General features: G+C 54.1%; 1 protein-coding gene across 1 annotated transcript; it reads left to right on the forward strand.

The window, feature by feature from the left end:
* The first annotated feature begins 22,602 nt into the window (after nucleotides 1-22,602).
* Nucleotides 22,603-25,956, forward strand: ACTB (actin beta). The gene is made up of 6 exons (XM_035292064.3): nucleotides 22,603-22,680; nucleotides 23,475-23,603; nucleotides 23,725-23,964; nucleotides 24,409-24,847; nucleotides 24,941-25,122; nucleotides 25,233-25,956. Exons 2-6 carry the CDS (start codon nucleotides 23,481-23,483, stop codon nucleotides 25,374-25,376), a joined length of 1,128 nt encoding a protein of 375 aa, XP_035147955.1. The 5' UTR covers nucleotides 22,603-22,680; nucleotides 23,475-23,480; the 3' UTR covers nucleotides 25,377-25,956.
* The last annotated feature ends 1,762 nt before the right edge of the window (nucleotides 25,957-27,718 follow it).

Here is a 27,718-nt window from a genome sequence, read left to right on the forward strand (position 1 = left end):
GTTCTAGATAGTCCCAAGGAGGGTCCCCATGAGTGGCCTGATTTATTTATTGGTTTTCTTTTTTTTTTTTTTTGAGACGGAATATTGCTCTGTTGCCCAGGCTGGAGTGCAATGGGGTGATCTTGGCTCACTGCAATGTCTACCTCCTGAGTTCAGGCGATTCCCTTGCCTCAGCCTCCTGAGCTGGTATTATAGGCACCTGCCACCATGCCTGGCTTTTTTATTTTTAGTAGAGACCAGGTTTCATTGTGTTAGCCAGGATGATCTCGATCTCCTGATCTCGTGCTCCCCACCTCAGCCTCCCAAAGTCCTGAGATTACAGATGTGAGCCACCGAGCCTGGCCTTCTTTTTTTTTTTTCCTTTGAGATAGGGTCTCACTCTCTCACCCAGGCTGGAAAGCAGTGGTCTCATCACGGTTCATTGTAGGCTTCACCTCTCAGGCTCCAGTGATCCTTCATCCTCCCACCTCAGCCTCCCTAGTAGCTGGGACCACAGGTGCATGCCACCACACCCATCTACATTTTAGATTTTAGATTTTCTGTAGAGAGAGGGTCTGGCTTTGTGGCCCATGCTGCAAACTCTTGGGCTCAAGTGATCCTCCCACTTTGGCCTCCTAAAGTGCTGGGATTATAGGTGTGAGCCACTATGCCCAGCTAATTTTTAATTTTTTTTTTTGGTAGCGATGGGGTCAAGCTATGTTACCTAGGCTGGTCTTAAACTCCTGGGTTCAAGTGATTTTCCCACCTTAGCTTCCCGAGCAGCTGGGATTACAGGCGTCTGAACCATGGCTGGCTAAAATTTTTTTTTTTAATTTATTATTATTTTTTGGAGACGGGGTTTGACCATATTGGTCAGGCTGGTCTCGAACTCCCAACCTCAGGTGATCCACCCACCTAGGCCTCCCAAAATGCTGAGAGTACAGGTGTGAGCCACTGCGCCCAGCCCAATTTTTTTTTTTTGTTTTAGTAGCAGGATCTTGCTCTGTCACCCAGGCCAGAGTGCAGTGGTGAGATCACGGCTCACTGCAGCCTCAACTTTCTGGGCTCAGGTGATTCTCCCACCTCAGTCTCCTGAGTAGCTGGGACTACAGGCACGTGTCACCACACCCAGCTAATTTTTGGATTTTTTTGTATGATGGTTCAGTGGATGGGTGGAGACAGTGGAGGCATGCCTGTAAAGGGGGTCTCACCAGGTTGCCCAGGCTGGTCTCAAACTCCTGGGCTCAAGTGATCCTCCTGCCTCAGCTTCCCACATTGCTGGGATTACAGGCTCAATTGACTCTTCCACCTCAGCTTCCCAAAGTGCTGGGATTACAGGCCTGAGCCACCGTGCCTGGCCTCAGGCTGTGACTTCTTACGACCCACCCAGAAATATTCGCATTCAGAGGCTAAGGCTGGGCGTAGCCTCTGGTCCAGCTCCCCCAGGAAAGAATGCACTGTGGCACTTTGACACCCACCTCCCTCCTCCGGGAGCCTCCATTTCTGGTCAGTAACATATCTGCTCCCTGCCCGCAGGCCGAGGATGATGGTTCAGTGGACGGGTGGAGACAGTGGGGGCATGCCTGTAAAGGCTTGGAGATAGAGGACCCACACCCCACCCGGAGCACGCTTAGGCAAGGATGGCTGTCGTGATTAGGCCTAGATAATGCCCGGAGTGGCCCCTGATGACAGGGAGAGGCCGGACTCCAGGCCCAGTCTTTTGCCCTTTGTCCTCTGCTCTGGACACAGGTCCCTGGGTGTGAGCTAAGGCATGGCCAGAAACCTCAGCCTCCACCTGATCCTTGAACACCCTACTCTTCCTCCCTGTACCTCCCTTGCCCCCCAATCCCTGGAACCCACAGAGAGGCCAGTGGCTCCCAGCTCCTCCCTCGGTGCTAAAGCAGTAATGACAGCTGAAGTTTACTCCTAGGACAGGAGCTGTGGGCTGGCCTGATTCCTGGACAGGCTGGCGTCTTCCTCCTAGGAGCTCCACACAGCAGGTTTCCACCCCATTTTATTTTTATGAGACAGAGTCACCTTCTGTCACCCAGGCTGGAGTGCAGTGGGACAATCTTGTCTCACTGCAACCTCCGCCTCTATGGTTCAAGCAATTCTCCCGTCTCAGCCTCCCAAGTAGCTGGGATTACAGGGGCTCAACCACACCCAGCTAACTTTTTTTTTTTTTTTTAATAGAGACGAAATTTCACTATGTTGACTAGGCTGGTATTGAACTCCTAACCTCAAGTGATTCACAGGCCTTGGCCTCCCAAAGTGCTGGGATTACAGGCATGAGCCACTGCGCCCAGCCCACCCCATTTTACAGCTGAGAAGACAGGGTCCTGTGCCTCTCACGGATTGGCAGGGACAGAGCAGGACAGGGCCTGGCTCCTGATGAACTCTGAAGGGCGTCTGGCCCGGAAGGGACAGGGGGTCCTAGCCAGGGGCTCACCACCTCCCCTCAGGCAAGTGAGCCACGTCCTGATGGAAGGTTTGAGAGCTGCACACACCAGCTGTAAGTCCTGCAGCTATAAAATGGTGTGATGACTTTGGGAGGCCGAGGTGGGAGGATCACTTGAGGCCAGGAGTTCAAGACCAGCCTGGACAACATATTGAGACACCCCCTCTGCCATCTCTATAAAAATAGAATAAAATAAAATACAAAATAACTTGGCGTGATGATGGCTGCCCTGCCTACCTCTTGGAGTTGCCATGGGGGCAAAATCAAATGATAAAGCATCAGAAAACAGAGAAACTTGACTGGGTGCAGTGGCTCACAGCTGTAATCCCAGCACTTTAGGAGGCCGAGGCGGGTGGGTCATGAGGTCAGGAGTTCAAGACCAGCCTGGCTAACATGGTGAAACCCCATCTCTACTAAAAACACAAAAATTCGCCAGGCATGGTGGTGGGTGCCTATAATCCCAGCTATTCGTGAGGCTGAGGCAGAGAATTACATGAAACCCGGGAGGCGGAGATTGCAGTGAGCCAAGATCTTGCCAGTGCACTCCAGGCTGGGCGACAGCAAGACTCAGTCTCAAAATAAATAAATAAGCAAACAAACAGAAAAAGTAACACAGACACACAGGTTATTACTAGTATTATTCGTTTTTTTGTTTGTTTTTTTTTCGAGATGGAGCTTTGTTCTTGTTGTCCAGGCTGGAGTACAATGGCAGGATCTCGGCTCACTGCAACCTCTGGGTTCAAGTGATTCTCCTGCTTCAGCCTCCCGAGTAGCTGGGACTACAGGCATGCGCCACCATGTCCGGCTAATTTAGTATTTTTAGTAAAGATGGGTTTCACCATGTTGACCAGCCTGGTCTTTAACTCCTGACCTCAAGTGATCTGCCCTCCCTGGCCCTCCCAAAGTGCTGGGATTACAGGAATGAGCCACTGTGCCCAGCCCATTATTACAACTTCTAACACAAACTTCTACTTGGCAACAGGTGGAGAGGAATCTGAAATCCAAGGTCACAGGGTCTGTGTTGGACCCCTCTTGGGTCCTTCAGAATGCAGAGCCACCTCCTGAAACACCTTTTGCTTCTCTCCTGCTCTCATACCTGCTATGGCTCCCCATTACCCTTAAGGAACAAAGCCCCAGCTCCTGAGCCTTCGCCCAGCCTTGCCCCAGGCATTTCAGGCACCCGCTAATCTCTAGATTCCAAGATGCTTCCCCACCTCTTAGCTGAGTTCCAGAGTGCATTCTTCCTGTGTGAGCCTGCAAGCTCTGTGTCCTTCTCTGGGCCAGGGCTGAGGCTGAGGAAGCGCTCACCTTCCTGCAGCGTTGGGGAAAGGAAGCCCAGAGGTCCCGGGGCTGTTAGCTGGGAGGCCTGATCCAGAGTTCTAGCATCTACTTTCCACTAAGTTTTTTGCCAGGTCTCCCAGTGTCCCCAGCGCTGGGCCCAGAAGCTGGCCCAGTCATCTTGCCTCTGTGTGGAGCCCAGCTCCAGGAGTGCCTGTCTCTTGCCTTCATGAGCTCTAGAAATCAAGCTGAGCTCAAATGTGTGAGTATGGGTGGACTCTGCCCCTCCCCACCTCTGTCTCCTCATCTGTACAATGGGTCCAGTCCATTGCTTCAAGCACCCAAGGTCCCCTCTGACCACCTTTCCCACGCTTGTCTTGGGAGTGATCAGGCTGAAAGATGAGGATAGGCAGTTCTTTTTTTTTTTTTAATAAAGACGGGGTTTCACCACGTTGCTCAGGCTGGTCTTGAACTCCCGACCTCAGGTGATCCGCCCGCCTTGGCCTCCAAAGTGCTTGGATTACAGGCGTGAGCCACCATGCCTAGCCGAGGATAGGCAGTTATAAGAGGGTTCGCCCAGCTCCAGTGTTCCCCCACGTCTCCTCATCCAACTAGACTTTCTCACTGGAATTCTCCCCCACCACATTTTTTTTTTTTTTTTTTAGAAACAATCTTGCTCTGTTGCCCAGGCTGGAGTGCAGTGGTACAAACTCAGCTCACTGCAAACTCTGCTTCCTGGGTTGGAGTGATTCTCCTGCCTCAGCCTCCCGAATAGCTGGGATTACAGGCATGCACCAGCCTGGCTAATTTTTTTCTTTTTCTTTTTTTTTTTTCGTTTATTTTATTTATTTATTTATTTATTTTGAGATGGAGTTTCACTCTTGTTGTCCAGACTGGAGTGCAATAGTGCAATCTCAGCTCACTGCAACCTCTGCCTCCCAGGTTCAAGCGATTCTCCTGCCTCAGCCTCCCAAGTGGATGGGATTACAGGCATATGCCACCACACCTGGCTAATTTTGTATTTTTAGTAGAGACAGGGTTTCTCTGTACTGGTCAGATTGGTCTCGAACTTCTGACCTCAGGTGATCCTCCTGGCTTGGCCTCCCAAAGTGCTGGGATTACAGGCATGAGCCAACCACTGCGCCCGGTCTCTTCACTTACTTTACTGGGTGTTGGCCAGGACAGAAATGGTGTCCAGCCTAGCCCTCTCCACCAGAGTCTCTCCAGACGCTTCCCAAAGGGCCCAGGCACATCAGATACTTGCAGTTTCCCCAGCATCCCCTCCTGTCAAGCCCTCCCTAAATCATCTCCTTGGTGGACTCTTATTCAGACTTCAAGGCCCAGCCCAAAAGACCCTTCCTTGGGAAAGCATTGTCAGTTCCCCAGGCTGGGTTGGCCTCCTCCAGGTCAGCCCCTCACACATTCAGGCTATCAGACGGTCATTGATTCATTCCCCTGGGGGCCTCTGGAGACCGGGCTGAGTATTAACATTATCAGAGTCCGGGTGAGTCAGTTGCAGCGCAGAGAACCAAGCACTTCCTGTGACACTCATCCTCCTCTCTGACATCCTCAGAAGGTGTGAGCCCCACGCTGGCCCAGCCCTTTCCTCCCTAGCGCTATTCCTCAACAGCTCTGGCAGTCCCAGGACGCCGTTCCTGCCAAGGGTGTGCCCACATCCTCCTGGGACAGGACGCTCACTCACTTAACAGACAACACATCCATTCCAGACATTCTTTCTGTCCCTTCTGATATAGAACGGGGGCTGTCCCTTCTTCTCTTTTCTCCTTTCTTTTCCTTTCCTCCCCTCTCCTTCCTCCCTCTCTCCCTCCCTTTCTTCCTCCTTCTTCCCCTCCTTCCCTCCCTTCCTTCCTTCCCTCTCTCCTTCCTTCCTTTATTCCTTTCTCCCTCTTTCCTTCCTTTATTCCTTCCCTTCTCCCTCCTTACCTTCCTTCCTTCCTTCCATCCTCCTTCCTTTCTTCCTTTTCTTCTTTCTCTTTTTTTTTAAATAGAGAGACAAGAGTTTCACCATGTTGGCCAGGATGGTCTTGATCTCCTGACTTAGCCATCCACCCACCTCTGCCTCCTAAAGTGCTGGGATTACAGTCATGAGCCACCGTGCCCTGCTCCTTCCTTTCTTCCTATCAGCAAGTAGGAGCTGGGTTTACTGAGTCCTAACTCCAGACCATGATCCCAAAGTGATCAAAACAGACGTCAAAGCCATGTTCGGTGGCTTGCACCTGTAATCACAGACTTTGGGAGGCTGAGGCAGGAAGATCGATTGAGCCCAGGAGTTTGAGGCCAGCCTGGGTGACAAGAGAAAACCCCATTTTTACAAAAGGTACAAGAAATTAGCCAGGACTGGGCACGGTGGTTCATGTCTGTAATCCCAGCACTTTGGGAGGCTGAGGCAGGTATATCACAAGGTCAGGAGTTCAAGACCAGCCTGACCAGCATGGTGAAATCCTGTCTCTACTAAAAGAAAATACAAAAAGGGCCGGGCGCAGTGGCTCAAGCCTGTGATCACAGCACTTTAGGAGGCCGAGGCAGGTGGATCACGAGGTCAAGAGATGGAGACCATCCCAGTCAACATGGTGAAACCCTGTCTCTACTAAAAATACAAAAAATTAGCTGGCCATGGTGGCGCGTGCCTGTAATCCCAGCTACTTGGGAGGCTGAGGCAGGAGAATTGTCTGAACCCAGGAGGCAAAGGTTGCAGTGAGCCAAGATCACGCCATTGCACTCCAGCCTGGTAACAAGAGCAAAACTCCGTCTCAAAAAAAAAAAAGAGAAAGACCCAGTCTCAAATATATATATATATAAAATAAAATTAGCCGGTGTGGTGGTAGGTACCTGTAATCCCAGCGACTCAAGAGGCAGGAGAATCAATTGAACCTGGGAGGTGCAGAATGTATTATGCCACTGTACTCCAGCCTGGGTGACGGAGTGAGACTCCTTCTCAAAAAAAAAAAAAAAAAAGAGAGAGAGGACTTAGATTCAGAAGTGCCCTTGGAGCCAACAGAAGCTGAGCTGCCCTGCAGCCCGAGGGACACCCCGGCCTACCCCGCAGGAAGCTCTGGAGCTGGAAGGCCCTTCAGAGGTGCCTGGCATTGGGCAGAGATGGCCAGGGCTCTGAACTGCTGTGGCCAGCAGCTGACGGATGTGGGCACCCTGTCAGCTCAGTGACCTTGTGCCAGGTGGTTCTCTGCAGCTCAGGGCCTGGCAACAAGTCCTGCATGTACTGGCATGCCAGTGGCACACGGCAGCAGCCACCGCACACCCTCAGAACCGCTCTGACCCTGCCCGACCACAGGCTCTCCCTTGCTGGGCCCCACACTTTGAATATCCAGAGTGCCAGGAGCTCTCATGGGGGTCTGTCTGGGATGAGTTCCCTCCCAGTGGACATTCAGGAGGTTTCCTTCCCCTTTGGGGTTCTTGGCTCTGGAGAGAAATCGGGAACAGGAGAGCCTTGTCCCTTAATGTTCCCTCCTTCACCTCCCCAAGAGGGCCCAGGATGGAGGGCATGAACCACCCAAGAGGTGGCTTTAGGGCCCATGGGCACTACCCCTCTGCTCCCTGTTGGAACCCTCAATGGAGGCCCGTCCTCTCCTCTAGCCGGTCCCCCCACCTCCCGCTGCCAGCAACTCTGCGACAGTCTTCATGTCTGCAACACTGCCTTCATGTCACAGAAACGTGCTGTGCCTGGTCCAGCGTTGCCTCGTGTGGCTGCGCTGGACTTGATCTCTTATCTTATATGTATTTATTTATTTTAGAGATGGAGTCTGTTTCTGTCACCCAGGCTGGAGTGCAGTGGCTTGATCTCTGCTCACTGCAACCTACACGTCCTAGTTTCAAGCAGTTCTCCTGCCTCAGCTGGGATTACAGGCGCCTACCACCAGCCCCAGCTAATTTTTGTATTTTTTTTTTTTTTGAGACGGAGTTTCGCTCTTGTTACCCAGGCTGGAGTGCAATGGCTCGATCTCGGCTCACTGCAACCTCCACCTCCTGGGTTCAAGCAATTCTCCTGCCTCAGCCTCCCAAGTAGCTGGGACTACAGGCGTGCACCACAACGCCCAGCTAATTTTTGTATTTTTTTTAGTAGAGACGGGGTTTCACCTTGTTGACCAGGATGGTCTCGATCTCTTGACCTCGTGATCCACCCGCCTCGGCCTCCCAAAGTGCTGGGATTATAGGCATGAGCCACCGCGCCTGGCTACTTTTTTATTTTTAGTAGAGATGGGGTTTCACCACATTGTCCAGGCTGGTCTGGAACTTCTGACCTCGTGATTTGCCTACCTCTGCCTCCTAAAGTGCTGGGATTACGGGCCTAAGCCACCTCACCCAGCCTCGGACTTATCTCTTTATCCCTCCCTACAGATCTGCAAGGTGGGTAAAGGAACTAGGCCAAGAGGCTCAGTCCCTGACCCCAGGCCACCAAGGCATGCTGGCCGGGCTGTGTCCTCAGCAGGGGAGATGACAGGTCTGGTCCCTCCTGACTTCCCTTGCTTGCCTACTATAGTCACGGTGCCTGCTGTGGGCTGGAGCCATGATGGCCACGCCAGAGCCCAGCCTCAGGGAGCCCCAATCTGCAGGGTGGGCATAGCAGGGGCCTTGGGAACTTGGAGGGGACCAAGAAGACCCCCAGCCTCTGAAAGTTCTGTGAGGAAGGAGCTGGGTGGCGCCGGCTTTCTGCTGAGTCCCCTGCACCCAGCCCAGGGCTCTCGGGAGCCCAGCAGAGGCAGGGAGGATTTGCTGGTTGAATACCTGACATCAGGGGCTGAGGTGACAGAGGGCTTCTCCAAAGAGATGGTGGCAGGCGTCCAGCATCCATGGTGACCTGGAGCAGGGTGGCAGGGAATGGAACGGAAGGTGCACATTTGCAGAAGCAAGACAGAGTCTGGCCCTGTGTGGGACCTGCAGTGTCCTCAGACTCAGGGAGGGATGAGGGATGGGGCTGGGCAGGTTGGCAGGGCAAGGAATGCAGCTCAGGTTGCATTCATTTATTCATTCATGTGGTTAGTTAAGATGGGGTCTCCCTCTGTTGCCCAGGCTGGAGTGCAATGGCACAATCATAGCTCATTGCAGTCTTGACCTCCTGGGCTCAAGCCATCCTCCCACCTCAGCCTCCTGAGTAGCTGGGACCACAGACATGCACCACCACACCCAGCTTCAGGGTCCTGCACCCACCTGGATGGACCAGCCTGGCCAGCAGAAGAATCAAATTGTGATTGGGCACAGTTGCTCACACGTATAATCCCAGCGCTTTGGGAGGCTGAGGTGGGTGGATCACTTGAGGTCAAGAGTTCAGAAGCAGCCTGGCCAACATGGTGAAACCCCAGCTCTACTAAAAATACAAAAATTAGCTGAGCGTGGTGGTGGATACCTGTAGTCTCAGCTACTCAGGAGGCTGAGACAGGAGAATTGTGTGAACCCAGGAGATGGAGGTTGTAGTGAGCGGAGATGGTGCCACTGCACTCCAGCCTGGGCAACAGAGTGAGAATCCATCTCAAATAAAATAAAATAAAAAGAAGACTCAAATTATCCTCAACATCCCAGTGGCATGCCAGCTGCAGCCCTCCCCGCCCCCCAGCCCCCAGCCCCACAGGCCTGGGCTGTGGCTCATCACATGTGCTGTGTGAGTTTGGCTAAGTCTTCTCTCATCTCTGATTCTGGTTTCCCCTTTTTTAAAAAATCTGAGGGCCAGGCGTGGTGTCTCACACCTATAATCCAAGCACTTTGGAAGCCAAGGTGGGTGGCTCACCTGAAGTCGGGAGTTCAAGACCAGCCTGACCAACGTGGTGAAACCCCATTAAAAAAAAAAATGTGGGGCCGGGCGCGGTGGCTCAAGCCTGTAATCCTAGCACTTTGGGAGGCCGAGGCGGGTGGATCACGAGGTCAAGAGATGGAGACCATCCTGGTCAACAAGGTGAAACCCTGTCTCTACTAAAAATATAGAAAATTAGCTGGGCATGGTGGCGCGTGCCTGTAATCCCAGCTACTCAGGAGGCTAAGTCAGGAGAATTGTCTGAACCCAGGAGGCGGAGGTTGCGGTGAGCCGAGATCGCACCATTGCACTCCAGCCTGGGTAACAAGAGTGAAACTCCATCTCAAACAAAAAACAACAACAACAAAAAATTGAGACAGTCTCACTGTGTTGCCCAGGCTGGAGTGCAGTGAGGCGATTTCAGCTCACTGAAACCTCTGCCTCCTAGGTCAAGTGATTCTCCTGCCTCAGCCTCCCATGTAAGTAGCTGGGACTATAGGCATGAGCCACCATTCCCAGCTAATTTTTGTATTTTCAGTAGAGATGGAGTTTCACCATGTTGGCCAGGCTGGTCTCGAGCTCCTGACCTCAAGTGATCCACCCACCTCAGCTTCCCAAAGTGCTGGGATTACAGGCATGAACCACCAAGCCTGGTCTGGTTTCCTCATTTTGTGGCCAGCTTCTAGAGTGTATGTGACAAGTCCCTGAAAGGCCTGGAAGTGCCCCCTGCCCAGTCAGTGTCATACACACAGGGCCATTTTTTTTTGGTCTTTTCTTTTTCTTTTTTTTTTTTGTTTTTGAGATGGAGTCTTACTCTGTCACCCAGACTGGAGTGCAATGGTGTGATCTCGGCTCACTGAAGCCTCTGCCTCCAGGGTTCAAGGGATACTCTCGCCTCAGCCTCCCGAGTAGCTGGGACTACAGGCATGAGCCACCCCACTCGGCTAATTTTTGTATTTTTAGTAGAAACGGGGTTTTACCATGTTGGTCAGGCTGGTCTCAAACTCCTGACTTCATGATCTACCCGCCTTGGCCTCCCAAAGTGCTGGGATTACAGGCATGAGCCACAGCTACAGGCCTGTCTTTTTCTGTTTTGTAGACAGACACAGAGGTCTTGCTATGTTTCCCAGGCTAGTCTCAAACTCCTGGCCTCAAGCAATCCTCCCACCTCAGCCTCACAAGTATCTGGGGCCACAGGCACGCATCATCACACACAGCAAATTTTAAACTTTTTTTTGAGACAGAGTTTCGCTCTCGTTGCCCAGGCTGGATTGCAATGGTGCGATCTTGGCTCAACCTCCGCCTCCCAGGTTCAAGTGATTCTCCTGTCTTAGCCTCCCTAGTATCTGGGATTACAGGCATGTGCCACCATTCTGGGCTAATTTTTTTGGTGTGTGTATTTTTTTTAGTAGAGACAGGGTTTCACCATGTTGGTCAGGTTGGTTTCAAACTTCTGACCTTGTGATCCACCTGCCTCGGCCTCCCAAAGTGCTAGGATTACAGGCGTGAGCCACTGCACCCGGCCTGATTAAAAAAATTTTTTTTGTAGAAATGGGGTTCTCACTATGTTGCCTATGCTGGTCTCAAATTCCTGGCCTCAAGCGAACCTCCCAACCCAGTGTCCCAAAGCATTGGGATTACAGGCATGAGCCGCTGTACCTGACCCACGCAGGACCTTGCTGAGGCTTGTTTGGACTCACAGAGTCAGTTTCAAGGACATCCAGAGTGTGAGTGGCACAGCTGAACCCTACTTAATACAAAGGCTGAAAGTGACTCCGAGGGGGAAAGATCAGGGTTCTCAAAGGACTATTCTGGGGTTCTTGCATCTCGGGAAGGATGCTGCACTCATTTCTGGAGAGCCCCACTGAATCTGGAGCATCCTTCACTCTGGCTTTGCTGAGCTAAGAGGGCCCAACACCTGGCACCCTGGCCTGTGCAGAGTTGGCTCACTGCTAAGTCCTACCTGGGCCAGCCCTCCAGCCTTACACGTCTCTGTCACAGCCTCAGGGGCGTCTGTGTGCCTTCCTCCACTGTCACCCCAATGCTACATGTCTGGGCAGCCCAGGTGGGCCGAGGGACAAAGGTATGGAGGTCCTAAGATTGGGCATTGGTCATCTGGCCTTGGTGGCCCCTGGCTATTGGAGAGCCCAAGTGTCTTTATTATTATTATTATTATTTTGAGACACCGTCTCCACCCAGGCTGGAGTGCAATGGTGCGATCTCTGCTCACTGCAACCTCCGCCTCCCCAGTTCAAGCAATTCTCATGCCTCAACCTCCTGAGTAGCTAGGATTATAGGCGCGTGCCACGATGCCTGCTTAATTTTTTTATTTTTAGTAGAGATGGGATTTCACCACATTGGCCAGGCTAGTCTTGAACTCCTGGCCTCAAGTGATCTGCCCGCCTCGGCCTTCCAAAGTGCTAGGATTACAGTCATGAGCCACCACTCCTGGTGAGGTGACTTAATTAGCAAAAATTACCCCCTACATACTTGGGAAATGGAGTAGCGGGGCTTTCTCATGGGGTCAGGGAGCCCTGCCTGTGCCCTGTCCCAGCAGAAGCCAGTGTCCCAAGGGAAACCCCTGCTTGCCTGAGCCATCAAAATCCAAGACCAGGAGGCCTCTGGGACTCTCCGCACCCTGAGGCTGGCTCTGGGGCTTTCTCTGGGCTTGCACGTAACCAGTCTCATGGGATCAGGGCTGGACAGCTCTGTGCCCCTGTCCCCGGTGGACAGTACATGTCCTGTCCCCAGAACCTGGCACAGGGTGGGGCATGGAAGACACCTCAGGAAGCCCAGAGAGCTGGGCCCATCCCCCACGGGTCAGCTCAGGTTCCTGGCCAGCCCAGCAGTGGCAGAGATTTCTGGCTGAGGAGGGCCTGGTGACGCTGCACGGTGGCAGTGATCGGGTTTCCCCTTGGGCAGGAGGGCCCCGGGACTGGTGGAGCCCATGCCAGCTCAGGAGCACCCAAGTGGAGCCCTGTGTGTGGCCCCCAGCGGGGCAGTGTGGCCAGCTGCAACTATGGAGCCTGGCTCTGCCTCTTCCCATTGGCCACTCTGAGTCTCAGTTTACCCATCTGGAACATGGGGCTAAGAACAGCAACCACATAGAGGCTGGAGGACCTGATGGACCCTTGGAAGCTCACCATGGATGGTGGCCTGGGCCAGGCCCTTGACACTCAGGTTCCAGAACATTCTGGTAACAGCCAAACCGTGTTGTTACCTACAGGCCCAAGTCTCTCACTTTCCCTGGCTTCAGTTTACTTATCTGAGAAACGGGAGATTCCTACTTGGCCAACAGGGATGTGGAGAGCTTTCGATGAGGTGACGTGGGCACCTCCCTGACATGTGCCCAGCACACAGTAGGTCCTTGGGGCTTCCGTCTTCCCTTCTCCTCTTTGAACTGGGGGTGGCCAGGAGAACAGGTTGAGCCCCAAGGCAGGTGACCCAGTGGCCTCCTGAGTCAGCAGCTGCCCCGCCCACCTGCCTATCGCAATGCCTTCCTTTCTCCCCTTCTCTAGCCTTTCAAGGGGGCCTCACCCTCCCCTACCACCACTGCCCCACCTCTAAGGGACATTTATGTTTTTAATTTTTTCTTTTTTGAGATGGAGTCTCGCTCTGTCACCCAGTCTGGAGTGCAATGGCACAATCTCAACTCACTGCAATCTCTGCCTCCCGGGTCCCGGTTCAAGCAATTCTACTTCAGCCTCCAGAGTAGCTGCGACTACAGGTGCCTGCTACCATGCACAGCTAATTTTTTTGTATTTTTAGTACAGACGGGGTTTAACCATCTTGGCCAGGCTGGTCTTGAACTCCTGACCTTGTGATCCGCCTGATAGCCTCCCAAAGTGCTGGGAATACAGGCGTAAGCCACTGCGTCCAACAGACTCCATCTCAAAAAAATAAATTAATTAAGAAAATTTTTTAAAATGTGTGTGTCTGGCTGGGCTTGGTGGCTCACACCTGTAATCCAAGCACTTTGGAGGCCAAGGCAGGTGGATCACCTGAGGTCAGGAGTTCAAAACCAGCCTCACCAGTACGGTGAAACCCCATCTTTTTATTTAAAAAAAAAAAAGTGTGTATGTGTACGTGTATGTGTGTGACAGAGTCTTGCTCTGCTCCCCAGGCTGGAGTGCAATGGTGTGACCTCGGCTCTCTGCAAACTCCACCTCCCATGTTCAAGGGATTCTCCTGCCTCAGCCTCCCAAGTAGCTGGGATTACAGGGCCCACCACCACACCCAGCTAATTTTTTGTATTTTTAGTAGAGATGGGGTTTCTCCATGTTGCCCAAGATGGTCTTGAACTCCTGACCTCATGTGATCCACCCACCTCCGCGTTCCGAAGTGATGGGATTACAGGTGTGAGCCACCTCACCCAGCATCAAGGGGCATTCTGAGGTCACAGGCCAGACAGGAGAGGGTCAGCGATGAGCCCACCCAGCCAGGAAGTGGGTGAGCTCCTTGCACTGACCCTGGACCTGGACTGCAGACCCCGAGTCACTGGCTGCTCTCAGGGGCTACCTGGGAGCTAGGTACCCTCCTGCCCCTTTGCACAGCCCAGGGAGAGAGGCCCAGGGCAGGGAAGCCGCTCTCTGGGGCAGTGCTTAGCATGGGAAGGACTCACCCTTGGCTCATGCAACAGCCCAAGAGTGTGTCAGAGCCTTGGCCTCGGGAACCCCACTTGACCTGAACTTGAACTTGCTACTGAGCCCCATCTTTCCTGGCCCAACTTGTCACTCAGCTTCTGAGGCCCCTGTCTGGGCAACCAGAAGGACCCTGAGTCCTGAGGGCTACCTTGGCCTCTAGGAGAGTGATTGTGCCCCAGGGAGGATGGGGATGCCCTCAGCCTCCCTCTCCAGCGCCCCCCACCCTCACTGCTGAGGCCTTCAGGCCCCAAAGCGTCCACTTCTTCTCAGTATGTGTGGTTTCTGTTTCTTATCTGGAGAAGAGGGATAGCTGGCCCTATAGCAAATGGGTCCAGAGAAAGCAAAAAGGGGTGTGTGTGTGTGTGTGTGTGTGTGTGTGTGTGTATAGGGAGAAGCCCAGGGAACCATATTTTCTTTTTCTGAGTAATTCAATCAAATAACCAAGTCCGGGTACTCCCTTGGAGGGCTGGAAAGGTTTCTCCGGGAACCCTGGGGGCGGGAGACAGAGGGGATTTTTTAAAACTCTCCCAAGAAGTGTTAGAAATTCCCACTTCCTCTGGGGCAGGGATCCCCCTTAGCCTGGCAGACTCTGGCAAGGAGCTGGGGAGGCCCAGGGCGGAGCTACTGGAGGCAGCCAGGTGACCACCCCAGGCTAGGTCTGGAGGCCAGGTGTAGGTGGGGACCAAGGCTCTGCTGGTCACCTCCTCTGAGGAGCCCTCCTGACTGCTTTTTTTTTTTTTTTTGAGACAGAGTTTCGCTCTTGTTACCCAGGCTGGAGTGCAATGGCGCGATCTCGGCTCACCGCAACCTCCGCCTCCTGGGTTCAGGCAATTCTTCTGCCTCCCCCTCCTGAGTACCTGGGATTACAGGCATGCGCCACTGTGCCCAGCTAATTTTTTGTATTTTTAGTAGAGATGGGGTTTCACCATGTTGACCAGGATGGTCTCGATCTCTTGACCTCGTGATTCACCTGCCTCGGCCTCCCAAAGTGCTGGGATTACAGGTGTGAGCCACCACGCTCGGCCAACCTGACTGCTTTTTAAGAAACATCCTCTGCTGGATTTGGTGGCTCATGCCTGTAATCCCAGCACTTTGGGAGGCCAGGCACATTGATTGCTTGAACCCAGGAGTTCGAGGCCAACCTGGGCAAATGGCAAAAGTCTGTCTCTACAAAATATTAGCTGGGCATGGTGGTGCACACCTGTAGTACCAGTTAGTCAGGAGGCTGAGGTGGGAGGATCGCTGGGGGCCAAGAGGTTGAGGCTGCAGTGAGCTGAGATCATGCTGCTACATTCCAGTCTAGGTCACAGAGTGAGACCTTGTCCCAAAAAATAAAAAAGCACCCTCCTTCTTTTTTAATATAGAGACAAGGTCTCTCAATGTTGCCCAGGCTGGTCTCAAACTCCTGGGCTCAAGTGATCCTCCCACCTTGGCCTCCCAAAGTCCTGGGATTACAATCGAGAACCACCACGCTCAGTCCAACACCCTCCTCCTTTTCTTTTTCTTTCTTTTTTTTTAGTAGAGACGGCGTTTCTTCCATCTTGGTCAGGCTAGTCTTGAACTCCTGACCTCAGGTGATCCACCCATCTCGGCCTCCCAAAGTGCTGGGATTACAGGCGTGAGCCACCTTGCCCAGCCCTTTTCTTTTCTTCTATTTTTGAGATGCAGTCTTGCTCTGTCACCTAGGCTGGAGTACAATGGTGTGATCTCGGCTCACTGCAACCTCCGCCACCTGGATTCAAACGATTCTCCTGCCTCAGCCTCCTGAGTAGCTGGGATTACAAGCATCTACCACCATGCCCAGCTAAATTTCGTACTTTTAGTAGAGATAAGGTTTCACCATATTGGCCAGGCTGGTCTCAAATTCCTGACCTCATGATCCACCAGCCTCAGCCTCCCAAAGTGCTGGGATTACAGGCGTGAGCCACCGCACCCGGCCCCCCAACGCCCTCCTTCTTAAGGAAATCTGTTGCTTTCCCTCCTGACGCCGTCAAACTTGTTCTCTTGCTTTCTCATTTGAGATGTCTCGGGCATTGTGCTTGCTTTATTCAGGGTGCTTTTCCCATTTCTCAAAATAGTGCCTTGTTAGCTCTGGAAGCACGTCTGGCTGGTGGGTAATGGTGTGCTGTAGGCAGAAGCGGTGTGATCCAGGAGCTGCTCCAGATGAAAGGCCCTTCAGGTTCGGCTCCTGGCTGTGACCCTGGGTGATCCTGGCTGGGTCACTGCCCCTTTCTGAGCAGGAAACCTACAGCTGTTAGAGTAGAAGAGGGAGGGCTGGGCACAGTGGCTCAAGCCTGTAATCCCAGCACTTTGGGAGGTCGAGGCGTTTGGATCACGAGGCGTTTGGATCACGAGGTCAAGAGATTGAGACTATCCTGGTCAAAATGGTGAAACCCCGTCTCTACTAAAAAAAGACAAAAAATTAGCTGGTCATGGTGGCGTGTACCTGTGATTCCAGCTACTCAGGAGGCTGAGGCAGGAGAATTGCTTGAACCCAGGAGGCGGAGGTTGCGGTGAGCTGAGATCACACCATTGCACTCCAGCCTGGGTAGCAAGAGCGAAACTCCGTCTCAAAAAAAAAAAAAAAAGAGTAGAAGAGGGAGGGAGTCAAGGCAGGCTCCCTGGAGAAGGCAACCTCAAGTGGGCTGTTAAGGCTGAGGAGGTGGCCAGGAGGCAGAGAAACCCTACTCTGTTTTATTTAAAAAAATAAAATAAAATAAACTGGCCAGGCATGGTGGCTCACGCCTGTAATCCCAGCACTTTGGGAGGCTGAGGTGGGTGAATCACAAGGTGAAGGGATTGAGATCATCCTGGCCAACACGGTGAAACCTCGTCTCTACTAAAAATATAAAAATTAGCTGGGCATGGTGGCACCTGTCTGTAGTCCCAGATACTCAGGAGGCCGAGGCAGAATAATCACTTGAACCCATGAGGCAGAGGTTGCAGTGAGCTGAGATACCACCACTGCACTCCAGCCTGGGTGACAGAGTGGGACTCTGTCAAAAAAAAAAAAAAAAAGAGCCAGGCGTGGTGGCTCACACCTGTAATCCCAGCACTTTAGGAGGCTGAGGTGGATGGATAACGAGGTCATGAGTTCTAGATCACCCTAACCAACATGGTGAAACCCCGTGTCTACTAAATTTACAAAAATTAGCTGGGTGTGGTGGCTTGTGGCTGTAATCCCAGCTACTCGGGAGGCTGAGGCAGGAGAATCGCTTATACCTGGGAGTCGAAGTTTGCGGTGAGCTGAGATTTTGCCACTGCACCCCAGACTGGGTGACAGAGTGAGACTCCATCTGAAAAAAAAAAAAAGAAGCTGAGGCCAGGCATGGTGGCTCACACCTCTAATCCCAGCACTTTGAGAGGCTGAGGTGGGAGGATCACTTCAGCTGAGCAGTTCGAGACCAGCCTGGGCAACATAAGGAGTCTACAAAAGATAAAAATAAGAAAGTTAGCTGGATGTGATGGCTTCCCTGCTGTCCCAGCTACTCAGGAGGCTGAAACAGAAGGACTGCTTGAACCCAGGAGGTGAAGACAGCAGTGAGCTGTGATCATGCCACTGTACTCCAGCCTGGGCCGCAGAGCTAGACCCTATCTCTCAAAGTTTTAGAGATCCTATCTCTAAAAATAAATTAAATAAACCTTGCACACCAGTTTTTTAATTTAATCTCAATCTCTCTCTCTCTCTTGCTCTTTCTTTTTTTTTGAGACAGGTTATCTGTCACCCAGGCTGGATTGCAGTGGCATGATCTTGGTTCACTGCCTGTACCTCTGGGGCTCTGCCAATTCTCCCACCTGAGCCTCCCCAGTAGCTGGGACTACAGGCATGTGCCACCATGTCCAGCTAATCCTGTGTTATCTTTTGTAGAAACAGGGTCTCACTATGCTGCTCAGCCTGGTTTTGAACTCCTGGACTCAAGAGATCCTCCTGCCTCAGGCTCCCAAAACACTGGGATTATGTGTGAGCCACTGACTGTGCCTGGCTATTTTATTTTTAAATGAATAAAACCTGGAGCCCCCAATTTTTTTATTTTAATTTTTATTTTTTGAGACAGAGTTTTGCTCTTGTTGCCCAGGCTGGAATGCAGTGGCGCAATCTCAGCTCACTGCAACCTCTGCCTCCTAGGTTCAAGAGATTCTCCTGCCTCAGTCTCCTGAGTAGTTGGGATTACAGGCATGTGCCACCACGCCCAGCTAATTTTTTGTATTTTTAGTAGAGATGGGGTTTCATCATCCTGATCTCAGGTGATCCACCTGCCTTGGCCTCCCAAAGTGCAGGGATTACAGGTGTGAGCCACCGTGCCTGGCCTGGAGCACCCAATTTTTTGACACCGGGTCTTTCTCTGTCACCCAAACTGGAATGCAGTGGCTTGATCATAGATCACTATAGCCTTGACCTTCAACGTTCAAGCAATCCTCCCACGTCAGCCTCCTGATTAGCTGGGAGTACAAGCACATGGCCACAATGCCCAGCTCATTTTGTAGAGATGGGATCTCCCTATGTTGCTCAAGCTGGTCTCCAACTCCTGGGCTCAAAGGATCCTCCCTCCTTGGCCTCCCAAAATGCAGGGATTACAGGCATCAGCCATCACACCCCAGCCAGAGAGACCCCAAGGTCACACCCAGCCTGTGTGACCTAGGGCTGCTGGTGTCCTCTCTGGGCCTCCGGTGATAAATGCTAAAGAGGGAGGTGGGGCCCAGGAATTCAGACTTTCAAACAGCCTTTGGACTCAGGCCCTGGGGACATTCCAGGGGACACTTTACCAGGGAGGGGCAGTGTGAGGCAGGAGGCTGGGCTGCCACCTCAGGGAGTTCTGAGCCTAGAGTCCTTCCCTCTGCATTTCCAGCCTTGAGCATTTCACCAGTCCTGCCTCAGTTTTCTAGCCTGTGAATGGGAGTGTATTCTGGAATGCTGCACCCATTCATTCATTCATTCATTCATTCTCCTCTCACTGAGCACCTACTGTATTTAGGGTCCCTGTGCCCTGGAGCTAACTCAAGTCTAGAAGGGAAGCTCTCTCTGCCTCAGTTCCTTCCTCTTAAAAATGGAGCTTGGGTTGCTTATAGCCATTACTGGAAAAGAAGGGGAAAAAAAAATGGAGCTTGGGGATGGGCATGGTGGCTCATGCCTGTAATCTCAGGACTTTGGGAGGCTGAGGTGGGAGGATAGCTTCAGGCCCCCGGAGCTGGAGACCAGTCTGGGTAACATGGTGAGACCATGCCTCTACAAATCATTAAAGAGTAGCCAGGGCTGGGCACGGTGGCTCACGCCTGTAATCCCAGCACTTTGGGAGGCCGAGGCGGGTGGCTCACGAGGTCAAGAGATCGAGACCATCCTGGTCAACAAGGTGAAACCCCGTCTCTACTAAAAATACAAAAAAATTAGCTGGGCGTGGTGGCGCACGCCTGTAGTCCCAGCTATTTGGGAGGCTGAGGCAGGAGAATTGCTTGAACCTAGGAGGCGGAGGTTGCCGTGAGCCGAGATCGCGCCATTGTACTCCAGCCTGGGTAACAAGAGCGAAACTCCGTCTCAAAAAAAAAAAAAAAAAGTAGCCAGGCACGGAGGTGTGTGTTTATAATACCAGCTACTTATGAGGGCTTTGAGCCCAGGAGGTCGAGGCTGCAGTGAGCTGTGATCACACTCCAGCCTGGGCGACAAAGCAAGACCTTATACGGAAAAAAAAAAAAAAAAAAAATGAAGGTTGTATTCCCTCCTGGCAGGGTAGGGAAGGGGCTTCGGTGCCCAGGGCAAGGTGGCTGGGTGGTAGTTTTGCTGGAGGGACAAGGAGTGGTCGCCGAGTTTGAGCTGTGCCCATTGCCTGGAGGACTTGCAGGGTGGGGGCATCACCAAAGCAAAGACTTGAAGGGGAAAAAGCAAAAGCCCCAGCCAGGCAGGTGGAGTCCCCTTGGCTGAGTGCAACCGAGGGTTCTCTGGTGCATACCCAAGTGACAGCTCCGAAAACTCCCTGCCAGGGCAAAGTTCCCAAGTGCAGAAGACAACCTGTTCACTTCTCCCCTGCTTGGCCCGCCCCCGGCCAGCCAGCTCTACTTCCTCTTTTCCTGGTCCGCTTGCTCGCTTTCTCTCTTCAGCTCCTCCCTGCCCCTCACCCCAGGCTGCTCGGCCACCTCCAACCTGCCATTTCAGGACAGCCAGGCAGTCATTCATTCAGCAGCGTGGAGCTCTGGGGTGGGTGTTGTGGGAAGGAGTGGGGGTGATGGAAACCGGGGAGGGCTCGTAGCCTGGTGGGAGAGGCACTGTTCTAAATGCCAGCCACAAGCCTCGGTCTGAAGTAGGCAGGAAGGTGTGGCTGCAGAGGCTAAAAGCCTTCCCCAAAGAGGGGCTTTCTGGGGTGGGATTTGAGGGGTGCATAGGAGAGCACCAGGAAGTGGCCGCTGCAGACAGAGGGAACCACAAGCCAGGAGGATGGGCCAGGAATGCTGCAGCCTAGGGTGGGGTGGGGCTGGAGCTCCTCTTGGCCAGCTGAGTAGAGGCCCAGTGGCAACACAGGTCCTGCCTGGGGATCAGGTCTGCTCTGCACCCCACCCGACAGCCTTCCATCCTTGCTCTGCAGCTCCAGTCACATCCCATCCCCCTCAGCACCCCACTCCATTCGACAAACCCCCAGAACCGGCCCTCATCAACAGGCGGCAAGAAGGCCCCCACCACCGCCCCACAACGCCAGCCCAGTGAACTGGAGAGTTGGCAGGTCCTGAGGCAGCTGGCAAGACGCCTGCAGCTGAAAGATACAAGGCCAGGGACAGGACAGTCCTGTCCCCAGGAGGCAGGGAGTAGACAGGCTGGGAAAGTTCGCCCTTGCGTGGGGCGGTGATGGAGGAGATACAGCAAGTCTTCCGGACTGTGAATCTGTGTCTGCCGCTGTATGTTGGGTGGTGGTCATCTTTCCCACCAGGCTGTGGCAGTCATTCACCCTGAAGGGAGGAACGGTCCCACCGGCTGAGCACAGCCTCACACCATGAACTGCAACAAGCCGCCTCCTTCCTGGCCATAGGTTCCGAGTCCTTATATGGACTCATCTTTGCTGGCTGCAACACGCACTCAGTGAACACCTACTACGTGCTGCAAAGCCCCCCGCAGGCCTGAGGTGCCCCCACCTCACCACCCTTACTATTTTTGTGTGAAAATTCATCTTCTTGTCACCACCTCCAAGCAGAGGGAAGAGGAGGGGGGCAGGTTCCTCTAGGCTGAGCCAAATGACACCCTGTGGTCCCACGCCACTGATCACTGCATGGCCCCCAGCTGGGCATGGTCTCTGATTCCCAGAGCAGAACGACCCTGGCCACCCCAGTCTTGTGTGCTATTCAGTGGACAGACCCAAAGCAAGAAGGGGTGACAAGGAGAGGGTCTCCCCAGGCTGGCTTTGAGCTCCTGGCCCCACCCTGCCCCCAATCCTCTCTGGCACATGGAGTCTTGGTCTCGAGTCCCCCCCCTACCCCCCGCGCGGCCTCCAGATGGTCTAAGAGGGCAGTTCAGCTGTGGCTGCACACGACAGACCTACAATGGACGGTGGTCCCAGACCCAGGATGTGTAGACCCGGCCCCTGCCCCGCAGTGCCTGCAGCTGCCTGGGTCATCCACTAACGCCCCAGGCCTGGTTTTGGCTGGATGTGACCGTGTTGCTCTCAAAAGCAGGCAGCTCCAGGGGAAAAGTTTCCCTGCTCTGTAGAGCCCACCTTCCCAGGGCTGCGGCTAGCCGGGGGAGGGGGTTGCAGCCTTCATCACAGGCCACCTCCAGCCACTGGACCGCTGGCGCCTGCCCTGTCCCGGGAAGTGTGGTCCTGAGACTTCTAAGCGGCCGCAAGCCTCCTGACTCCCCCAACACCACACGCTAACTCTCAAGCTCAGGTCTCTCCCTAGTGACCTACCCAACCCATTTAGCCAGCTGAGCCCCACAGCCAGAGGTCCCGGCCTCTGCTTTCAGGGCCAGCTGCTCTGAAGTCGGCAAGGGGGAGTGACTGCCTGGCCACTCCGTGCCGAGGGCTCCTTCTGCAAGAGAGCACAGCACCCAGGGCCCTGGCACCCGTACAGACCCTGGCCCACCCCACCTGGGCGCTCATTGCCCAAGTGACGTCCACACCTAGGGTGTCCCGCGGTGGGTGGGTGGGGGCCCAAGAGAAGGGCAGGCTGGGGGCAGGCCTGGCCACGCGGGGCCGATCCGGGCACTGCACAACGTGGGGCGCGGGGGCCACGGCGCGTACCGCCATCCCCCGGGCCCAGCACCCCAGGGCGGCCAACGCCAAAACTCTCTCCCTCCTCCTCTTCCTCAATCTCGCTCTCGTTCTGTTCTTTTTTTTTTTTTTTTTGCCAAAGGAGGGGAGAGGGGGTAAAAAAATGCTGCACTGTGCGGCGAGGCCGGTGAGTGAGCGGCGCGGGGCCAATCAGCTCGCGCCGTTCCGAAAGTTGCCTTTTATGGCTCGAGCGGCCGCAGCTGCGCCCTATAAAACCCGGCAGCGCGACGCGCAGCCACCGCCGAGACCGCGTCCGCCCCGCGAGCACAAAGCCTCGCCCTTGCCGTTCCGTCGCCCGTCCACACCCGCCGCCAGGTAAGCCCGGCCCGCCGACCCGAGCAAGGAGTTCCCGGCCCAGCCGCCTTAAGGCTGCGTCCCCGTCGCCCCTGCAGAGCGGCTTGGGCCACAGCTGGGGGCAGAGCGTATGGGAAAACCGGACCGCCGTGGGGGGTGCGGGAGAAGTCCCCGGCCTCCGGAGATGGGGGCGCCCCGCTCTAGTTCGGGGGTACGGGGCGGCGCTCGGGAGGCGAACTCCAGGGGTGCCGCTCTCGGGACTGGGACAGCTGGTAGGGTCTTTGTCCGAGCCGGGTTCTTGCTCGGGTGACTGGAGGGTGGGCGCGGCTGGGCCACTGCCAGGCCCAGTGGGGGCTGGGCTACCATTGCGCGTGTGTGCTGGGGCTTGTGGCGCTGACTGCGCGTGCGCGCTGGAGTCTAGGGCGCCGCCGCTCGGGCTGGGCGGAGGGCGGGCCAGGCCGGAAGGGGTGGGGTCGCCGGGGCGCAGGCGCGCACTTCCTGCCTGCGCCGCCGGCCGCCTGAGGGTGTGGCCGCTTTGCACGCTAGTGCGCGCCGAAACCGGCGTTTTTTGAACCGGGCGGAGGCGGGGCCAGCCCCTGGTGGGGAGGGGGCGGAGGCCTGGCTTCCTGCCGCGCGCCGCGGGGCCGCCTCCGACCAGTGTTTGCCTTTTATGGTAATAACGCGGCCGGCCCGGCTTCCTTTGTCCCCAATCCGGGCGCGCGCCGGCGCCCCCTGGCGGCCCAAGGCCGAGGCGCGCCGGAAGTGAGTAGGGCGGGGGCGACCCCGGCTCACAGAGCGCCCTGCTCTTCCCGCAGCTCACCATGGATGATGATATCGCTGCACTTGTTGTCGACAACGGCTCCGGCATGTGCAAGGCCGGCTTTGCGGGCGACGATGCTCCCCGGGCCGTCTTTCCCTCTATCGTGGGGCGCCCCAGGCACCAGGTAAGGAAGTTGAGTGGGTGGGGCCGCCCCAGGAGCGGGCGGGAGGCGAGGGCACTTAGGAGGTACCCCGGCTTCCGGGGTGGGGGTCGCGCCCGTGTTCAAAGCACCCTGTTCTTTGCAGGGCGTGATGGTGGGCATGGGTCAGAAGGACTCCTACGTGGGTGACGAGGCCCAGAGCAAGAGAGGCATCCTGACCCTGAAGTACCCCATCGAGCATGGCATTGTCACCAACTGGGACGACATGGAGAAGATCTGGCACCACACTTTTTACAACGAGCTGCGTGTGGCTCCTGAGGAGCACCCCGTGCTGCTTACTGAGGCCCCCCTGAACCCCAAGGCCAACCGTGAGAAGATGACCCAGGTGAGTGATCTGCCACCTCCCCTGGTGTGGCCGCCTCCCTCCTTCCTGGCCTCCCGGAGCTGCGCCCTTTCTCACTGGTTCTCTCTTCTGCCGTTCTCCGTAGGACTCTCTTCTCTGACCTGAGTCTCCTTTGGAACTCTGCAGGTTCTATTTGCTTTTTCCCAGATGAGGTCTTTCTGGTGTTTGCCTTTCTGACTAGGTGTCTAAAACAGACAGTGCTGTGGGTGTAGGTACTAACACTGGCTCGTGTGACAAGCCCATGAGGCTGGTGTAAAGCAGTCTTGGAGTGTGTATACAGTAGGCGCACAGTAGGTCTGAACAGAATCCCCATCCCAAGACCCCAGCACAACTAGCGGTGTTCTTGCACTTACTGCATGTCCCCTGTCTGCTCTTGGCTGTCCCTAGTGACTTCCTCAGTGTGACACGGTGCATCTCTTTCTACAGATCATGTTTGAGACCTTCAACACCCCAGCCATGTATGTGGCCATCCAGGCTGTGCTTTCCTTGTACGCCTCTGGCCGTACCACTGGCATCGTGATGGACTCCGGTGACGGGGTCACCCACACTGTGCCCATCTATGAGGGGTATGCCCTCCCCCACGCCATCCTACGTCTGGACCTGGCTGGCCGGGACCTGACTGACTACCTCATGAAGATCCTCACCGAGCGCGGCTACAGCTTCACCACCACAGCTGAGCGGGAAATCGTGCGTGACATCAAGGAGAAGCTGTGCTACGTCGCCCTGGACTTCGAGCAGGAGATGGCCACGGCGGCCTCCAGCTCCTCCCTGGAGAAGAGCTATGAGCTGCCCGATGGTCAGGTCATCACCATCGGCAACGAGCGGTTCCGCTGCCCTGAGGCACTCTTCCAGCCTTCTTTCCTGGGTAAGTGGAGACCACTGCCTAGCCCTGCCTGACATGAGGTTACCTTGGGGCTGTGCTGTGGAAGCTTAAGTCTGGGTCTCATTTCCCCCTCAGGCATGGAATCTTGTGGCATCCACGAAACTACCTTTAACTCCATCATGAAATGTGACGTGGACATCCGCAAAGACCTGTATGCCAACACAGTGCTGTCTGGTGGTACCACCATGTACCCTGGCATCGCTGACAGGATGCAGAAGGAGATCACCGCCCTGGCACCCAGCACAATGAAGATCAAGGTGGGTGTCCTTCCAGCCTGAGCTGACCTGGGCAGGGGGCATGGGGCCCTGTGGTTTGTGGGGAGCTGTCATATCAAGGGTCCTCACTGCCTGTTCCCTCCACTCCTCAGATCATTGCTCCTCCCGAGCGCAAGTACTCAGTGTGGATTGGTGGCTCCATCCTGGCCTCGCTGTCCACCTTCCAGCAGATGTGGATCAGCAAGCAGGAGTATGATGAGTCCGGCCCCTCCATCGTCCACCGCAAATGCTTCTAGGCGGACTGTGACTTAGTTGCGTTACACCCTTTCTTGACAAAACCTAACTTGCGCAGAAAACAAGATGAGATTGGCATGGCTTTATTTGTTTTTTGTTTTGTTTTGGTTATTTTTTTTGGCTTGACTCAGGATTTAAAAACTGGAACGGTGAAGGTGACAGCAGTCGGTTGGAGCGAGCATCCCCCAAAGTTCTACAATGTGGCCGAGGACTTGATTGTGTACATTGTTTTTTTTTAAGTCATTCCAAATATCGTGAGATGCATTGTTACAGGAAGTCCCTTGCCCTCCCAAAAGCCACCCCATTTCTCTCTAAGGAGAATGGCCCAGTTCTCTCCCAAGTCCACACGGGAGGTAACAGCATTGCTTTTGTTGTAAATTATGTAATGAAAAAAATTTTTAAATTTCGCCTTAATACTTTTTTTATTTTGTTTTATTTTGAAAGATTTTAGCCTCTGGCTACCCCTTTTTTGTCCCTCGAGATGTATGAAGGCTTTTGGTCTCCCTGGGAGTGGGTGGAGGCAGCCAGGGCTTACCTGTACACTGACTTGAGACCAGTTGAATAAAGTGCACACCTTAAAAATGAGGCCAAGCATGACTTTGTGTCGGGCTGGGGTGTGGGCAGCAGGTGAACCCAGGGGAAGGGTGGGGCAGTGGGGGCCAGCCTGTCCCTACTGAGTGGAGGTGGGCTGAGGTTCTCTCTCCTTGACATTGAGCAGCCTTAGAATGTGAGGGAAGTTTAAGATTCAGGCCTCTGCTCATTGGGGAGTTCCTGGCTTGGCCCTGCCACCTGTCCCTAGGTACCCCAGTTTCTCTGGGTTCATCCAGAAGGTCTAGATGCTCAGGAAGTGCTGGTTGGCACCTGTGTTTCTTAGGAGTGGAGATCCCTTAGGGTCACTCCGGGCAGGGGGTTCTTGAGTGGGAGTGTAGTGGGTGTTCCTAGCTGCCATGCCTTTGTCCTGCTCACTGTATTGGAGTGGAGTCGTCCATAGGCTGAGGAGAAGCCATGACTCCTGCTTCTCTACCCAGACAGGGAAATCTGGGATCACAGTCGAATTGTGGTGGGGGATCCATGGGGCCATGTGGTTGGCAGGCAGCTCTGGTTAGCTCTGGACTGAGCTGGATTCTGCCTTGTGACGAGTAGGCGCCATCCTGTGGCCTCTCAGGGCCCAGTTTGTGACCCATGCTGCAGAGGGAGATGGCCAGACTCCTGGACAGCAGGGCATGCCTGGCATTGCAGGTCAGATTCTTTTTTTTTTGAGATGGGGTCTGGCTTTGTTGCTCAGGCTTTAGTTCAGTGGTACAACCACAGCTCACTGCAGCCTCAGCCTTCTGGGCAAGCAGTTCTGCCTCAGCCTCCCAAATAGCTGGAACTACACAGGCACACCCAGCTAGTTGTGGGTCAGATTCTCACTTGTGCAGAGCTGAGTCACTTTTGAAAGAAACAAAACCTGGCTTCCCTTCCGCTGCTAGAAGCTTTGATTGATAGTAGCGGAGAATGAAGGAAGGAGACGAGGCTCCCTTGCGGGGATACCCTTTACCAAAAACACCACCTGGTGTATCACAGTTGTTCTGGAAATGATCTGGTCCCCAGGAGGCCTGGACTGCCTCTCACTTGTGCACAGTGGCTGCTGGCAGAGAGGAAGGTTGTCCCTTTCTGTGTTATCTTGGAGGTTCCCCGAAGGGTCTGCCAAGAGCAGTTCTAGCTCTTTTGGTCTTTACTGAGTGACCACTAGATGGTGGGCCTGAAGCTACTGAGATGACCTGGACAAGAACCCTGCCTTGGAGGAGCTGTCAATCTGGAAATGAGGACTTCATTCATTTGTTCATTCCTTGATCCATTTCTCCATTGAATCACTATTTGTGCTATGTACTGTGGGTATGGAGGAGAACCAAACAGATGTGTTCCTGTCCTCACCAGGCACCCAATTTAAAGGGGAAGACATCATAAACACAAAGGTACACAAATGAGTGTCCAATGACACGGTGTCATCATGGGAAGAAAAAGCAGAGGCTTTGATGAACACGATCATTAGGTGATATTCATTATGTTGATTGTGGTGGTCTAGACATAAATTAACACTTATCTAGGCTGGGCGTGGTGGCTCATGCCTGTAATCCCAGCACTTTGGGAGGCTGAGGTGGGTGGATCAAGAGATCGAGACCATCCTGGCCAACATAGTGAAACCCCATCTTTACTAAAAATACAAAAATTAGCTGGGCGTGGTGGTGCACACTTGGGAGGCTGAGGTAGGAGAACTGCTTGAACTGGGGAGGCGAACGTTGCAGTGAGCTAAGATTGTGCTACTGTACTCCAGCCTGGTGCTAGCAACACTGTCTTAAAA

Source organism: Callithrix jacchus, chromosome 2, assembly GCF_049354715.1.
Source record: "Callithrix jacchus isolate 240 chromosome 2, calJac240_pri, whole genome shotgun sequence".
NCBI lineage: Eukaryota > Metazoa > Chordata > Mammalia > Primates > Cebidae > Callithrix > Callithrix jacchus.

What these genes read in the sequence shown, in the direction of transcription:
- ACTB (XM_035292064.3), top strand. Translation starts at nt 23,481, where the DNA reads ATGGATGATGATATCGCTGCACTTGTTGTCGACAACGGCTCCGGCATG. An exon ending in CTTCCAGCCTTCTTTCCTGG is followed by an intron (nt 24,848 to 24,940) that starts GTAAGTGGAGAC and finishes TTTCCCCCTCAG; the next exon opens with GCATGGAATCTTGTGGCATC. An exon ending in CCAGCACAATGAAGATCAAG is followed by an intron (nt 25,123 to 25,232) that starts GTGGGTGTCCTT and finishes TCCACTCCTCAG; the next exon opens with ATCATTGCTCCTCCCGAGCG.